This window comes from Chlamydotis macqueenii, chromosome 2 (genome assembly GCF_036417535.1).
Source record: "Chlamydotis macqueenii isolate bChlMac1 chromosome 2, bChlMac1.mat, whole genome shotgun sequence".
Taxonomy (NCBI): Eukaryota; Metazoa; Chordata; class Aves; order Otidiformes; family Otididae; genus Chlamydotis; species Chlamydotis macqueenii.
The window spans coordinates 14,068,969-14,086,109 of record NC_141557.1 but is presented as its reverse complement, the minus strand read 5'-3'; the positions used below and the strand labels follow the sequence as shown (position 1 = coordinate 14,086,109).

Sequence of the window (17,141 nt, the reverse complement as noted above, 5' to 3'; positions counted from 1 at the left end):
TTTGCTTTCATTCTGTTATAAACATTTAAACAAGTACGCAATATCGGAATCAACACCCTTACTGCCAAGTACAGATTACTGTATAATAGTTTCAACCACAGTATAAGTAAGTCAAAAAAATTACATAAGAAAGAAATTATTAAGCAGTTTATCATTACAAAGTCCACACTTTTCTAAGAGGAAGGGACTTTCTTTTCAACAGCCAATTACCACAAAATATTCCCTTTTTAGCTTGGTGAAGCATGGCGTGTCTCTTCATACAGAGGCTGAGCTACAGGAAAGCAGAAGGATTAAATACAGCGATATTTTACCACATTCTTACTAGAGGGGAAAGATAGTCTTGTGGTTAAGCACTCAGCAGGTCAGTACTTTATTTCCAGCTCGGTGCTGAACTGCTTGTGTGGTCCTGGACCAGCCAGCAACGTCCTGTGCCTCCCTCCTCCAGCTCTCCAAAGGGAAAATTCTGTACTTGCCAAACTTACACGGTGACATTTGTTTGGGGATTTGGTTTCTGAAAGGAGAAGGTGGTGAAGCACAAAGGAAATTACCAAAAATGAGAAGGCACTGGAGAGCCATCTCCTTGCTCCTAGTTTGAGTGTTGCACACTGTTACAACTGATGGGTGCACCGCAGCTCTGCTGCAGCACAAACAACTGGTACAGCAAAGTACTTTTCTCTTTCCTAAGGTAACACATAGATGCAGAGAAAAACCACAGAAGGACTTTATGCAAGTAGTCGCTCACTGCAATTAGCATCATTCTGTTGTGAAACGCAGTTAATGAGGTCCTTGCAGAGAATGAGCCACCGGAATACACAACGCTGCTCCAAGGTGAGCGGTCCCGTTCTCTGTCATCTGTATTTGGAATAAACTTACAGGGCTTCCCAGTTAATGCTGGGCTGCCTTGGGAGAGCAGTAATTGAAAGGAGCCTGTTCCTACTCTGTGCCCCTATTTCACACCTGAAAAAGCAGGGCACTGACAGATACATCTCCCTTCTCAAATCACAGCATCAATGAAGCAAAACTAACTAGATATTTCCTGTATCTTCACCACAGGATTCAGCCAATGCTTTTGATTCCTTTCAGAAGACACTGCAACCATTTTCTTAAATCCTAACCACAGCATTTATAGTCTCCCTTATTCATTTCTATATAAATCTCTTTCCATACCTCAGATTCCTATGCAACTGGAAATTTGTTAAAATGGAGTAAGGAATAGTTGTCACAAGAAAATACCTCTCATTAATTTTTTGCAATACATTACTAAAGTCACATTAAACTTTGCTGAAGACACACTGATTTCTGAATTACAGTTGAGTTCTTTTAATCACATAGGTCACAAAACTTTTGGTCTTTAATAACAACTTGTATAGCCTGTACGCATAATCTTACCTGCATGTTAAAAATAAAGGCAATTTGAAGTAGTTCATCCTATAATGAAAGAAAGCTATAAATCCATTAATCTACTAGAGAGGAATATGCCATGGCAGCCCAGCCACGTTGCAAATCGGAGCCTCTGCTCACCTTGCGGTAACACAGTTGGTGCCTGTATGGCACACAGCAAGCACAGCTCAGCAGCAGTGAGTTTGAATACAGCTCTGGAAATTCAAATCCATGGCAATGACCAGGACAATGGTGTAAGTAAAGACACAAAGAGGAAAAGTCTCCATGCTTTTAAACATTTGAATTTCAAGTGCATTTTATCAGCTGATTTCCAAAGGCTTCCCAAACAGACAGGTCCTACACTAGTACACAGATATAAAAATTACTTGAAAACTAGTATAAAGCACTTACTAAACAGTATCATCACCATTAAAGTGGCATAAGAAGTAATAAAACACAGATCTAGTTTTAATTAGTGGAGTTCTCCTATAGTGAGGATATGCATTGAAATCTATGCTTTAAAAAAAAAAAAAAAAAAAAGGAGGGGGGTAAATTTCATTACTTTCACTTTTTCCTCCTGTGTATTTACTTTACATTTATTTCAAAATTACTCTGATATTTTGTTTCTCCCATCTCCGTTTAACAACATTCTCAAACCAGCAGATCCAATCGAAGCTAAAAGCCTCGTCCTGCTGCTGGCCTATCACCAACAGATGTTAGTGGCACTTAATTGCAATGCTGCAATCTGCTCTCTGAAGGAGCCTGGTAGGAGGTGTGATGACCTGGTTTGCAGAACAAACTATATACAAAGATGCAAGAGGTGGAGGGGAGGGAGGACTCCACAACTTTGTTTTTACCTATCACGTTGGATTTGTAGTCCTACTTACTCAGAGGGAGGGAGAGGGGAGCTCCAAAGTTAAAACAGATAAATCTCACCATCTTTGAGCTCAATGTGTGATTTTACAGCTCCCCGCGCGCTGCAAAGCAGGCAGGTGAGCAGCACCAGGGTGACTCCCACTTGCTGTTGATGCTGAGAAAGGCCCAATCGCAAAGACCAGACCCTCCTATTTCCTGCATCTGGGCACAGTTTACAAATCTGAAGCCGTGTGGTCTTCACCAAAGGCCAGCTTTCTGAGTAGCACATCAGATGAAAGGCAGGCTGCAAGGGCTGTTTATTATAAGCTGATTTCAGATCTCTGCTCCCTACCTCATCTTGTAGCTTACACTGCAGAATGCACAAAACACAAAGCGAATTTACATTCCGCACTTGAGTTCAGAAAGGAAAAACACACTTTTTTGAAAAAGCAACAGGAAAATTCCAGATGAAAAATAGTATCCTTCTAAAACATTTATTAATTACAGAAAAATTAAAAAAAAAAAAATTCAGTATCACTCAACTTTAATCCCCAAAAGTGATCAAGAAAAAAGGTGTACTCATGTTTTAAAATGGATCTCTATTCACAATGTCTTTGGCATCCACTAACCTTTGGAAACAAAGCCTTTCAGAAAGCAACAAAACACTAGCACACCGAATCAGAAGCAACTTGTGAAGGCAGTTAGAGCAGCCTTTACACACTGTCTGATCAGAGGCATGATACATGGTCTAACAAAGGGAAACACATTTTACAAAATAGGCTATTACGATTTACAGATTCAAATACTTTAATATTTTTCACATAAAACAAGCGGGGGAAAAAAGCCTTTTTTATTTGTTCCACTATGAGACCAAGCAAATACTGAATTATGAAATGGAAGTAATTTAGGACACAACAGACCATTTCCTAAAAATTGGGCTCAAGTACAGTAGATGGCTATGGTAAATACTGAAATACATTTTTTTTTTTTTAAAAGTCAGAAGGGTAGCATCCATGCATAAGCAATTTCACAGCCACCTTGACAGCATTTTTAAAAAGGGGATGCCACGTGGGTCTATCTGATGACCCTGTATGGCCCACAGGAAGACACCAGACCACTGCCCAAACCTTTCCTTAACCACTTTGCTCAGCACTTCTCCCACCAGTCACTGGCCACCAGAAAAATAATACCACAAAAGGTAGATTTAGTCTCATAAAAAGTATTTCAGAAGTAGATTTATGATACAGTTCCCTTCAGCAGCTTTTTTAGACTTCTCCAAATCCTAAAAGGTAAACAGCAGTACATCCAGGCTAATTACTATGTATTCAAATATCAAAAGAATATTTAACTCTGCACAAATTAGCTTTTCGTACAAGCTAGCTCCCATTCCCCAGCTAGGGAATTCCACCAGTAAAGGAAACTTCTGACCTCCACAGAGACCGGGTAAGGACCAGAAGCCTTTACAGCTAAATATTTTATAAACACTGAAAGATACAATACTGGATACTCATTATCTGTGGTTTTCAATTTAGCAGGGGGGCTTCAAGCTTTCAATAGCTATTTTGTGGCCATGCCAAAGCAACAAAAGGGTCATCAGGAACTTCTTCAAACAACTGTACGAACAAAGGAGAGATTTCTAAAACACTGATTACAATAACATTTCATGAGCATTAACATCTGGTTTTAGTTTGCCAAAGCATTATGTTCTTGAGTGACTGCTGGGCACGGGGTGAAACTACTCCATTGCCTAACACAACCACAAGTTAAATACACTGCTTTACATAGAGAGCATAACATTTTCTTTTTAGACCAGGTTAGCTAAGTCTAGAAAATATAGAAAGTTTTCTCTTTAAACAAATGACAGCACTTCAACATAAAATATTTTGCATACACACAGTTCTAGATATTTAAAACCATGTTCATTGGCCATTCTAACAATACAGAGCCTACGCTAACAGACAATTCCAAATTCAAAAGCTCTTATTTCACCCAGTCCACTTTTTCTTGCAATTTCTTATTTCAGACTTCAAATTTTCCAGAAGTATTATAGGCCACACTTATTTGTGCTATTTTTCATTTGAAGAAAAACTAGAAAAAGCAATAAAAGCTGTTGTTAAGGAAACGCAGTGAGGACTGAAAACACCAACCCTAACTCCTCAAATTACATTCTTAATGCCAGAAAAAAAATGTTCAATATAGGATTTGGAAACGATGCTTTGAACTTGCACCATGCCCAGAAGACAGGACTCTGACTGAGCGAGGACAGCGGAGGAGTCTCTTGTGCTGAGGCTTTTCCTCTCCCCTGTTCCCAGCCATCTCAGACCTACAGTGCAGCAACAGAAGTAGCATCTTTGTCAGCAACAAACAATTACCTCAGACACACCCTCACCTCCACCCAAACCTGAGCTGCCAACTGAGCACCGAGTCCCATCGCAAGAACTCTGCAGAAGCGGGCAGCTCAGCCTGGGACAGCCACGTCCAAGGCCGGGCCGGGATTCCCTCATCTTCCTTAAAAAGCAGCAGTGTTACTCCTCTTACCCAGCTCTCACCTCTTGATAAGGAAGAAACACTTAGCAGAACAGGTGAGATGTATGGAGATGACTACTCTCCAACTGGCTACATTATTACAATTGCACCGTATTTTTTAACTTTCAGCAAAGCCTAACGCTTCAGTCGAGCAGTCTTCCAGCAGCCTGGTACTGCCAAAAGACGAGAGCCAAATTCAAGGAGGGTAAAAATCCTTCCCTCTTCATCTTCACAGGCTGCACGCAAAGCCAGAGGCTCGTTGACCAGGAATGGCTGGCCACCACCGCCTGGCCACCGCAGCCCAGCTGCCTAAATTCTTCTTCTTTTGGTACTTGGTAGCTGGCCGCTTTCCCAGTGCTTACAGCTGTGGGCAAGCAGTCTTCACAGGAAGGCAGAGGGGAAAAAACTGACAGCACAAACAAATGCACACTTAAAAAAATGCAAATAACCTTTGGTACAACAGGTTCTTGGAGAGACCAAATTAAATCAAGCCTTGTTATTCCACTTAGCGGTTTATTAAAGAAGCTAAAGGTTCTGAAGCTTCCAATGTATTCTTTTTTTTTTTTTTTTAAAAAAAAAAAAACCACTGTTATTTAAGTTGTTATAGCAACAAAACTTTCAGGCTACTTGGCCTCAGAGACACTCCAGAATCCCTAGAAGTAATTTTTCTGTATTTCATAAGATTCTGCTCCTGCTCCTTCCTGTTTAGAAGGACTCCAAGAACTTGGAACAAAGTCGTTCTTCTCATTATATGCAAAAAGAGGTGTATCTCCGCAAGTTTCTCATAAGTAGGATATTGCTTCTGACATTTAATAGAGAAGAAAAAAACATTATGTGGCCTTTGCCCAAGGGGAAGATAGAGTAACTCAACAACTTTGAAAGCACATGCAAAAAAGATGGGGTAAGGTGAAACTACTTTTTCATTTACTAAGTGTGGCTACCTTTCTTCAAAGAAACAAAAACACCTAAGTGGGTGCGCACACAAACATACAGGCACTCCCAAAAGTCCTATCTCCATTTAAAACATTTATACCCACATAACTTTTTTTTTTCTCCTATTAGTAATACAACATGAGCACCAGAAACATTTTAAATTGCCATTCTGAGTCTGTAAAGACATGCATACTCAGAACAAAAATCCTATAAACGTGGCTACTGAAAAAGAAAACTGCTAACAATGTACCAGCTCGCTCTTCCTGCAAAGGATTCAAAATCTCGCTGCATCAGCAGCGGGCTGAGCATGAGAGAATGTGGAAAGTATGTCCAAAAATGTGACACTGCTTTTCCAAAATAGTGCCTATTTTCCCTCCCAAATCAGAGATTCACTACTTTCCTCAAGCTTACTGCCCAAAAAGGGAAGCTTCCTATAATAAATTCCACAGCCATTCATTGTGCCACTGAAGTCAATTTTTCATCCTCTTCCTAAACTGACCGCTTACCTCCAGGGCACCAAGTTAACCAGTTTCTTCCCATCTTCAGCTCTTTATATTTGTCAGTACTTAACTTACTACATTACTGTCTTGCTTCCACGCAAACTTCCATTTCCCTCTCATGTGAAAGAAAAAGCACAGGCAGTTACATCCATTTATCACCGCCCCAAAAGCATTTCCTTTCACCAGTCTCCAAGGATATCCCATGCTTTCTTCCTCTCCTACAGAAGACCACCCTTCTCCCTACAGTCATTTCCCTTCTGCCAGCCCTGTCTCTGTTACCATAAAAGTCCTGAAGAGCTGGACACACAACGACCCAGGAGGCGACACCAGCCAAGAGCTCCAGCACCAGAGCACGGTGTCAGGCAGAACACAGCAGCATCCCAGGGCCCAGCTCCATGGGATGCTCATCTCTGCTCCCGGGCAGCAAGAGTCACATGCCCTCACAGAGAAACACACTTGGTCTTCATTACTCTTCCCCACCACTGGAGACCCTGGCCCTGAGACACAGCATGTGGGATCCAGCCCAAGAGCTTTTAGTAGAGATACATTTCTTCTTTTGTTTGGGACTAAATAGGTTATTAATGTATATCACTTTACAATAAGAACCTGAAGTAGGAAATAAGTTACTGTCACGTACCTGCTACCTGATTAAAAAAAAAACAACAGCAAATACTGCAACAAAAGAGTTATTAGAATTATTTCTGATTTAGCAAATATCTGGAACCAATTTAAGAAAATAACTAAGGCTACCAGTAGAAAAAAAAAAAATCTGACATTGCTAAAATATTGTAACAAATAAAATTAATGTGATTATCTCAAAAACAAAAAGGCCCTAATGTTAATTGTTAACTTAAAATTATTTTTTCCTCAATTTAGAATTTGACTCATTTCTCTTTCAGTAATAATATTGGTTATTTTGACAAATATTATGTATGTCTGTGCTGCGGTATTCTTTTTTTCTTTCTCATTTTTTTAAACAGCACCACCGGATTACATAACTCAGCTCAAAGGCAGTTTGGGTTTTTGGTGGTTTTTTATCTGTCTTCCAGTACCAGACTTGCTGAGCATTACAGTGAAATGACCTCAAAGAAACAAGGAAAATATATAATGTATATTAAAAAGGAGGGGGAAGGGGGAATCACAGATGCCCTAAAGCGTCTTGCAGAATTTTTTAATACTTTTGCTCCACTTTTTATTTTCTTAGTGCTCACAAAATATTTCTGAGTGAGAACATCTGTGCTATACTCTGGATTGATGTTAGAAGAATTCCACTTTATTTTCAATATACATAAGCATTGGTTCAGCATTGTTGCATGTTTTATCCATTCAATTTACATTTGGATGAAAAGGTTTGTTTTCCTTTGAAGAACCAGGAAATTGTTTTAAAGCTACATGAACGGTATTCTGTATAACTAGCATCACCAGCATTTCTCCCCCATTTACTCCATCTTATTTTACCAGATTGAATGTGCCACGACCAAAAGATGTCATAGTCTGGTACAACTGAGAAAGTGTTACTTCCAGTGGTGTTTTTATAACAGAACTAAAACATCTGTGACGGTTACAACAACAACAAAAAAAAGTGTAAAAAGCTATGAGAATCAGATGGTTTTCCACTGGTGGAAGGCTATCACCCAGGAGAAGAAAGGCTGGCAACTCCCTAAACCCCAAATTGCCTCCAGGACCTGTTCTCCTGACGCGTTGAGCGCTTTCACAGGCTCCTCTGCAGTCATCCCCTCAGAGTACAGGAATTGCTCACAGCAGCTGAGCACTGCGTTTGCTCAAAGGAAAATCACTCTCAAGCCACTCTTCCACAAACACAGGCTTCAGTTCCATCACTGTTAAGTAACGCTGAAATACTGAGAAACCACATAATGCCAAACTGAGAGCGACGATGTATCCCATCCACCTAAAGATAAGTACTGCATGCACCAGCCAACCATGGTAGCACACACCCTTTACTGAGAACACCTTCAAAGCTGAACAACTTGCATGCTGTCTGCTTTTTATGCCCCTCTTTAGAGAATTCAGTCTTTCTCCGTATTAGCCTTGGATAATTCCAAAAACGTTTACTGTGCTTGCTCAGATAACAGAGGTACAGCCCCAGCATGGCTCTCAGGCCTCCCAAAGACAAGCCACTTTCTCCATACCACGGATGGCTGAGCACAGGCAAGACCTGGCACAGAGAGACTGCAACAAAGCCCTGCCCAGGGTACAGCACAGCTTGTGCAGCTCCTCGCCTCCAGAACCACAGGTGCCCTCAGGCACAGCACTGCTGAACAGCGAAGTCCCTGCACAAGGGGCCTCTGCAACTTCTCGTGCAATGCATGAGAGTCACCTGTACTCCCAGATGAGGACAATGACAGGAAAACACTCATCCAGCTGAGAACACGGAGGGAGTTGGTGAGCAGTGGTTAAACAGAAGGTTTCTGTAATGACCAGAGGGAATTAAGTCGCTATATGCAAGACATAGCCTTGTGTTTCAACCATCAACTCCCAAACCTGCAGAATTGCACAACAGCTTTCTAAACACGAAGCAACCGTGACCCATTTTGGTACTTTTCTTCCTTAAATTAGCAGCTCTCCACTGCTCTTTATAGCTTTCATCAAGCTGCAGCAGAGTGATGCTGCCAGTTAGCTGGGCTTCACTGCTGCTGTTGGAAGCTCAACATCAGCAGAGGTCAAGAGCCAGCTCGAGAAAAGTACCAGCAGCCCCAGGGAATCTGGGCTCTCCTGACTGACCTCAGGTAAATCACTGGAATACTACCCAGCTAATACTAAATGCAGAGCCCAAAGACTTCATCCTGGCAGCATCAGCTAGAAGTAAACAGACAGTCAGCTAAGTGGCAGGAGTAAGAGGGATTTTTTGGGTTTAGGGTTCCTTTTTGAGGAGGAGAAGGTTCCTGCACATTCCAAAAACTTCTTTCTACTTAAAACACGCTCAAGATTCATGCAGATATCAAAGTGAAATCTATCTCTTAAAAAAATTAAAAATCTTTTTTATACTAAATTTAGCCACTATAGCCCATTAATGTTTTCGTTACGATTCTGAAGGGTTCTCTGCATGGGCACTGTGGAGGAACCAGCTAAGCCTGTGCCCAAAACCCACCGGCAATGCTCGAGTGGGGAATGCGCCGAGACCAATACAGAACCCAAATAAAAATCTGCTGATTTTACACTGAGCCACCCCTGTGTACTAGGGCCTATAAAAGATGCCCCAGTGACACACTCACAAGCAACTGTGAAACAATTTGCTCTGCGGAACATAAAAAGTATCAAAGTGGCCACTGTGTACCTGGAAGATAACCCCGTGTCTGGGAGCTGACTTTTAAGCAAATAATCTGAGAAATCCCAGTTAGCTCGCACTGAGAAACCATTAAAAAACTGGGGAAAAAAAAAAGTTTTATACATTCACTGAGATGACAGCCTTCCCCACCGATGAATGTCAGATCTACCAAAGCGTTGGAGCTTTAAATTCTGGGTGGCCTGAGCTTCCTATGTACAAATGAAGTGAGAATACAGTCATTTGACACCTGTTACCTTTGCTTACACAGCCAACTTTCCTTGAGTTCTGCTGTCTTATCAGCAACCGCCTTCAAGCGTTATCAAAGAGCAGATTACAATTTCTTTTCACAAATATTAACATACTGCAGTTTTTTAGAGTAACAATTCAAGCATTGTTCCATACATCAAAAACCCCGAAAACTTCACCTCCCACAGCAGTGGGTGAGGGAGAGAGGAAAGGTGTCTCAAAAGAGTCTTCCTAAAATCTTTTTGATTCAGCACGAAAACTGTTAATTTACTTACTTTAACTAGAAAATCAGGGTTATATATAAGGTCTAGAAACATCATTACAAGCTCCTGATATGCAGGACATCAGGCTGAACTATCATAAACAGATGAACGATTCCTGTGGAGACTGAACAACTCCTGTAAATCCACTAATTCCTATTTCATATTCCTATTTTCCATGCTCATTTACATCACACAAAGATAATATACTAATACTAAAAATAAATATAATATATTATACCTACCCATTACCTACACATGCTTATTTATATTTGCAGAAAAAGATGACAAAAGGTGAAACACTTAAGATATCTCAAAAAAAACCAAAAGCATACTAAGATTATGGTGACACTTGAAAGTCGGAAAAAAAAAAGTCAGAAACATGTCTGTCATGAACATGTCTGATCAAATCAAAGCTACAGGATGCACAATTATTTCTTTTTGACAAAAGGTTGCTTGACACACCATTTTAATAATAATTTTCCACATTTTATCACTAGGTTATAGTCAACCATTTGATGAACATGCTTCATCTCAACTGCCTCTCTGTCTGCTCCTTTGTGGGGCTGCCCACCACCTCTTACCAGTAACATTAAGCCGGTCAGGTGTGGCTGACTTCCACTCCTCAAAATCCCTCTTACCTTCTTGCTAGCATTTTTTATTGTTTAAATAGACCGCTAGGAAGCCATGAGCGGAACTACATCAACAGAAAACCTGCAAAGCCGCTGATGAGCCACGTTTGGAAAACACACTTACCAGTTCTCAGGCCAGTTGCCGCCTGCCCAAACTGTACTTGTCTAACACTCACTCAGAAATCGTGCCAAAGGCCACGCCAGTCCAGCCACACAAACAGAGCATCATAAGTGACACCACGCAAACAAGGTTTCAATAAGGGTGATCAATTTTTGCTGACTCCACTTGCCTTGGACAAGATGGACTTTTCAAATGTCTCTTATCATTCACTTGTTTGTTCACCATTTATTCCTCACATAAAGATTTAGTATTGACAGGAATGTCATAATCCATAATGAATTTTTTAAGATTTATGAACCCTAATCAAAGGCAATTGCATCCAGAACTAACCGCCATAACTAGGTATGTTATCCATATGCTTTTTAAGTCTTAAAATTTTACAAAGAGGAGAATCTTACTATTACCTGAATTATTTTCCCTAAGTTTTTTTGTTTGGGTTTTTTTTTTTTTTTTCATTCTCACCATGTCTATTCAACCTAAATAATAACAAGTCAGATAAATTCAAGCAGAAGTCAAATTTTGAAGCTACTCGCTCCTGGCACTCCACAAGCACGATGCCAGGCTGCCTCACCACGATCGCACATGTACGTCAGAAGTGTTCGCAGTGCAGATCACTTATTGCTAATCACAACCTGGAAACCATGACAAAGCGGGAGGTAATCTGAGAAGAGCTGACAACTCAGTTCTCAGAGGCTTCAAGCAGATCTCCTGAAGGAGCTGCTGCATACAGCAGACACGTACATTTTTGCAGGATGAGAAATGCTGGTTTTCCTGTAAGTATGAAAACCATAAGCTTAATTCAAATATTTTGAATAATCTTCCACCAGATACGCTTTTTTTTTTCCATAACAGGACAGCGCTGGTGAAGTAGATTTCAGTGTCAGCTCGATACCAGCTGCCAGATCGTACCTTCATATGCGCACACATAGTTTCCTCCTTCCAGTTCAAGAATTACTTTCTCCCCTCCCTTGTCTCTTTCTGAAGTGAAGACTGGCTGATTTGCTACAGTAGCATCGAAAGAAACCACCTAACTGCTATAAAAAGACAGTCATCTATGAAATTCTGCCATTGAAACCATAAAATTACTATGTTACTCTACAACAAGCACAGCAAACAGAACTATTCATTTAACTTACCAGACACTGAGGATACACCTCCTTACTACCTAAACATCGCCGCAGAAAATCCTCAGTGAATTTAAGTTAAAAGTAAGGTTTGACAGTGACTGAATAAAACACTCTGAGAAAGCCCACGGACTCTGCTGCTGTGTTTTCAACCACAGTATTTCCTTATAATGGAAATAATCTCAGTAATCACGGCTACCTCAAGTCCAAACCAGTGGCACATAGCATAACCACCATATAAATACTAATAAATAAAACCACTGTGTCACTTTAAACCCAGGATTGGGAGCTTTGGGGATGAGGGTCCAGTCAAAGTCTGGCTATACCTCTGCAAGCTGTCTTTTTAGTAAATACATCAGCACATCCAAAGAAGAGTTACATTTGAGGTTTTTTTTTTCGTGTTTCCACAGGTGGGCCACTTCTTTCCTGAACAAACCCACACCACTTGCAATCATGTAACCTCTTCCCAGTGCCTTGCGTGTGCCTTGCCTGTGCTCACTGCTGCAATCACTTCCCAGCTTAACATTACACTGCAGAATGCAATTGCCGTCTCTTAATGCAATTTAACAGCTGGAAACCAGGACGCAGTCCAGTGCCACACGAATTACTCAGGGCCACAGTTTTGGAACACAAGACATCAAAATAATTGATTTTATTAATGTTGTAACACTGATGAACTCATTCTGCAAACGCTTCTCATCCGAATGGCCTGATGAGGCATTCGGTGCTCCCTCAAGGGACACACTTTACTGTCCGCTGGTTACCTTAACCAGAACGGTACTTTACCTGCATGTAGAAGACAGTGACTGAGACTGCCACGCACATGGCAGTGCATAAATAACAGCTGGTATGCACCCACAGCCATATCCTAGTGAATCATTTTACTATTTCTCCAGCCAGAATCACAACTGTGACAAGAGGAATAATAAAAATACAGAGAGAATGTGTTTGTCCTCTCCAAAACTACATTTTTTTCAGGAATCAAGTAGGGAAGTGATGGGAACCTCAGTTACTTTTATCCTCTCTCAACTGGAATTCTCTCTGAGAAAACTGAGCTTAAAAAATGTTCTTGGGAATCACTTCAAACCAATCAATATACCGCTCACACTATTCCTTCCGCTGTAGGTTTCAGGGAGCCTGGGAGTCAGCACATGCCAAAACAAAACTTCTAGTTTCAGAAATGTAAAGCGTGTCAGATGGGCTAAAGGAAAAAAACACACTCAGCTGCTTGGATGGATCAAGCACAGCAAAGGGGAAGGGTGCTGATCAAGTTCTTAGCCAGCAACGGTCACATTGTCCCAACAGACCAGTTGATTAAAAAGAAGTTTGCAGAAAACAAGAAAAAAAAAAAAAAAAAAAAAAAGGAGGAGAAAAAAAAAAAAAAACAAAGCCCAACAAGTCGCCTATGGAGGGAAAGCCGAGCGTGCAACCGCCTGCACACCCACAGCCCGGGATTTCAACATGGGGCTGAGGGAGCGCAGGCGGCACTCGGGACCAGCCCCGCCGCGGCCCGGGCCGCCGCTCCCCGCACCCCGCGGACACCTCACGCACACGCGGAGCCTCCCCCCCACCCCCGCCCCGAGGAGCGGGGCAGGCGCGGAGCCTGCGCGGGTGGCCGCGCCGTGCGGGGCTCTCGCAGACCCCGGCCTGGCTCGGGGTGGGCAGGACGGGGGCGGCTCGCAGCCGGACGCCCCTACGGCGGGGTCCCCTCCCACCGCCCTCCCCGCCGGGCCTGGAGAGCCGGGAAGCCTGGGGCTGGATTTCCAGCCCTCCGCGGCGACTCCCGCCCGGCTCGGGGCAGATCCGGCGCCGCCGGCCCCCGCGCCTCTTTCCCGGCCGAGCTCGGCTGGCCCCCGCGCCGACACCCCCGGGGGCCGCCACCTCGCCGCCAGGCACCGGCGAACAAAGGGCCGAGGCCCGCCAGGCGCCCGCGACAGCGGGGAGCCGCGCTTACCGCCGCGGAGGGGCTGCCGCCGCCGCTACCCCCTCGGCCCGGCCCAGAGCAGACCCCCCGGGCTCCCCCTCGGCGGCGACGGGCCAAAGGCTCCCTGCAGGGCTCTGCCGGCCGCCCCCGGCCCCGCTCCCGCCGCCCCGGCGGGGCAGCCCGGACTTTTCCCCCCTCGCTTCCCTCCCCGCTCCGGGAAGCGCCATATTGATCGCGAGCGCCGCTCCCCCGCGCCCCGCACCTTTGCGATCGCCTTCTTGTACCGGGTCACCGCTTGCTGGATCAGGCTGAAAACTTTCATGTTCCCGTCCCCGCAGGGCACGACCACCCGCGTCCTCCCGAAGCACACGGTGACTTTCATCCTGCGCGGCCGGGGGGCTCCCGCGTCCCTCCGGCCCCGCGCAGCCTTCCTCCTCCTCCTCCTCCTCCTCCTCCTCTCCGCCCTCCGCCACGGCCGCCCCTCGGCGGGGCGCGGCGCTCAGCCCTCGGCCGCCGCCGGTGCTGCCGCTCCGGGTGCCGTCCCTTCGCGGCCGGCCCGGCGAGGGGAGGGGAGGGCAGGGCCGAGGGGCCGGTGCTGCCTTCCCCGGGGAGCGCGGCGGAGCGGCGGGCCGGGGCCGCTCACATGCCGCGGCGCTACCCGCTGCCTGCGGCCACCTGCTCGGCGCCTGCCCCGGCGCGCAGCGGCGGCGGGCGGGGCGGCGGCCCTGCCTGCCCGCCCGCTCCGGAGGCGCGGGGCGGTGCAGCGGGGCGGGGGCAGCCGGCCGGCTCCGCGGGGCGCCGGGCAGCGCGGACGGGGCGGGGGGAACGGCCAGTGGCTGCCGGGATGCGGGGTCGGCAGTAGCGGTGCTCGGTGGGAGCGGAGCGAAGCGAAGTGAAGTGGGAGTACCCGGACCGAGTCGCCACCCTCTGCCTTGCTCTGCCCTGCCCTGCCCTGCCGGGGCCCCCAGCCTCCCAACCAGCGGAAGGAGCCCCGCAAAATCCTCGGCCCTGCCCCCCAGTTGGTGCACTCGGGGGTGGACGGGCGCTGCCTGCTGCCGCTCTGCCCCGAGTACCTGAGGGAAGGGAGACACGGAGGCACAGAAAACGTGCGCCGTGGGGAACAGCGGCTTCCTCCCGGTGTGCACAGGCAACCCGACTGCGCTGTCCTTCGGGCTTCTGTCAACACAGCAGGACCAGCACAGGGCGAAAACTGGGGCAGCATCAGCATAAACGCCATGGCTGAGCCATCTCCTACTCAAAGCCATTAGAAGTCAAAGGGTTTCACAGGTGTCACTCGTGGATTTCACTGAGGACGATGGAGTTGCACAGTTCACTGGCCATTCGGTGTGGCCTGACAACATGTTTCTTTTGGGCAGAAATGGTGAAACATGAATTCAAACTAACTGCAGAACCAAGGCAAAGTTTGGAAGACAGGAAGGCAGAGGGGGGAAAAAAAGTTGATTTGTTGGTTTTTGTTTTTTTTTTCTGAGCTTACACACAGTACTGGAGACACGAAGACCAAGTAAACTTTGTAGCACAGAACATCAACATCCTTCTACTGCTACACAGGGCACCTCATCACGTCTTCGCGGTGCTCTCTGCCCCGCAGCTCTCAGCTGGCAACCCACTCCTGTTCCATAGCGATAGTAACAAACTTTCAGAACTTCAAACCTGGTACAAATGGCAAAGCTCTCTGTGGTTTAGTAGGTACACAGTAAAGGAGAAGAAATAATCGTATTATTAAAACATCAAAAGTGAAATTACTGCCTGTTTAAGTCAAGGGTAAGGCAAGAGTGCCAGTCCTAACCCCTTGCATTCTAGTTAGCGCTTTCCAGTGAAGAAAATGGAGGAATGGGTGTATATTAGTTTAGCCCCATGTGTATCTGGTCCGATTTCACTGAACTCCATAGAATTTTTTCCACTAATTGGAGTTTTGGAAAGCTTTGAGACACTCGCAAGATCAAAGATGAAAAAGTCCACCTGTTGACCTACAGATAATTCTAAGCTCGGATGTTAATTTTATTACCATTACTTGCCTGAGTTATCTAAACTAATCATATAAATGAGGATCTGAATTCTCTATGAGAAACAGTACGTCTGTCTTAGTGCAGGAAACAAGTACATCTGCCATGTTATAATATTTTGTCATATCCCCAGTGTTCATTTATGTGTAATAGAAAAGCAGCATACAGGAGTTCAGAAAGGCAGAAATAAAATAAAACTGGAGTAAACAGTTTACAGCTCATAACCGAGACAACTGAGCACGCTCCATGTTTATATGGCTGTAGCTCATCAAAGTTATTGTTGGGAAATGTTGAAAATTTCCATTAACCTGCTGTGTCTGTACTTTCTAGGTGATCATAAGAGCAGCTGGGAACGTACTGAGAGGAAGAGAGAGGTATAAATCCTTGGTTTAATAGACACCACCTGAGAAACTTGCAGAAACAGCTGTAAAAATGTGAAGTCAACAGAGAGTCTTCCAAGACTGTCTTTAACATGCAGTTTTACAGCCGCATAGACTTTGTAGTGTTCAACGTTGTACTTCAGCAGTTATTTGCATTTATCTGCTGAAACACAGTGTTGCATATCAGGAACTTTACCGCACTGCTACAAAACTTATTAGATACAGTTGCTGGTCGACAGTAATTATTCAGACACTGCTACAGGTTTTTCATGTTTTTCTGTGATTTAATTCCTGCTTTTAGTGTCTTTAGCAAGTTTCTTGGCAGTTTTCCCAGCTGCTCTAACAGTCTCCTGGAAAAAAAAAAAAAAAAAAGAAGAAGAAAAAAAACCCACACCACCATAAAACAGTGTAGAAAGAAATATTTACAGTTTTTCTATTAAATGTGTAAAATGGGAAAATTCAGTAGTGAAGTACACAGAAAACAAGTTTTTCCTGGGATCTGATTTAAGGCTAAAACTTGAAGACTCATGCATGAATAGTGATAGTACTCACAGGAACAAGGACCTCTGAGATTTGAATTTCTTCCCCACTGGATACACACACACAAGTTATACATACATCATTCTGAAAATATTTTGCATACAATTTACCAAGTATAGCGTTTGTTGATGTCTTAGAATGAGGAATGAGCTTTAACAAATAAAAATAACAAGCCTCTGAGATTGTCCAAGATCTAATTATGTAAGATAAATGAAGTATAAAACATTATAAGAGATTAGGAGAAAAGGATTATACTAATCAGGAGAAAAATTGGCAAGAGTTGCTAGTTTACAAAAATTACAACTACTTTCCATGTACTTAATGAGAGGACACCATCTTGCAATGTGGGTGGCATATATACATCTCTGGATGTTGAGCTTTTCTGGGCTAATATACTGCAGAACCCGTTA

General features: G+C 44.2%; 1 protein-coding gene across 12 annotated transcripts in view; it reads right to left on the bottom strand.

Annotated features, from left to right (window-relative positions):
- The window catches only part of PARD3 (par-3 family cell polarity regulator), a 450,332-nt gene extending 435,871 nt beyond the window's left edge, over nt 1–14,461 (bottom strand). For all 12 annotated transcript variants that reach the window (XM_086741984.1, XM_086741989.1, XM_086741987.1 and 9 more), the window contains exon 1: nt 14,050–14,461. In XM_086741984.1, the coding sequence (XP_086598110.1) occupies nt 14,050–14,169 (120 nt within the window). In that variant the 5' untranslated portion in view covers nt 14,170–14,461. The remainder of the gene's footprint in view (nt 1–14,049) is intronic.
- Nucleotides 14,462–17,141: the final 2,680 nt, after the last annotated feature.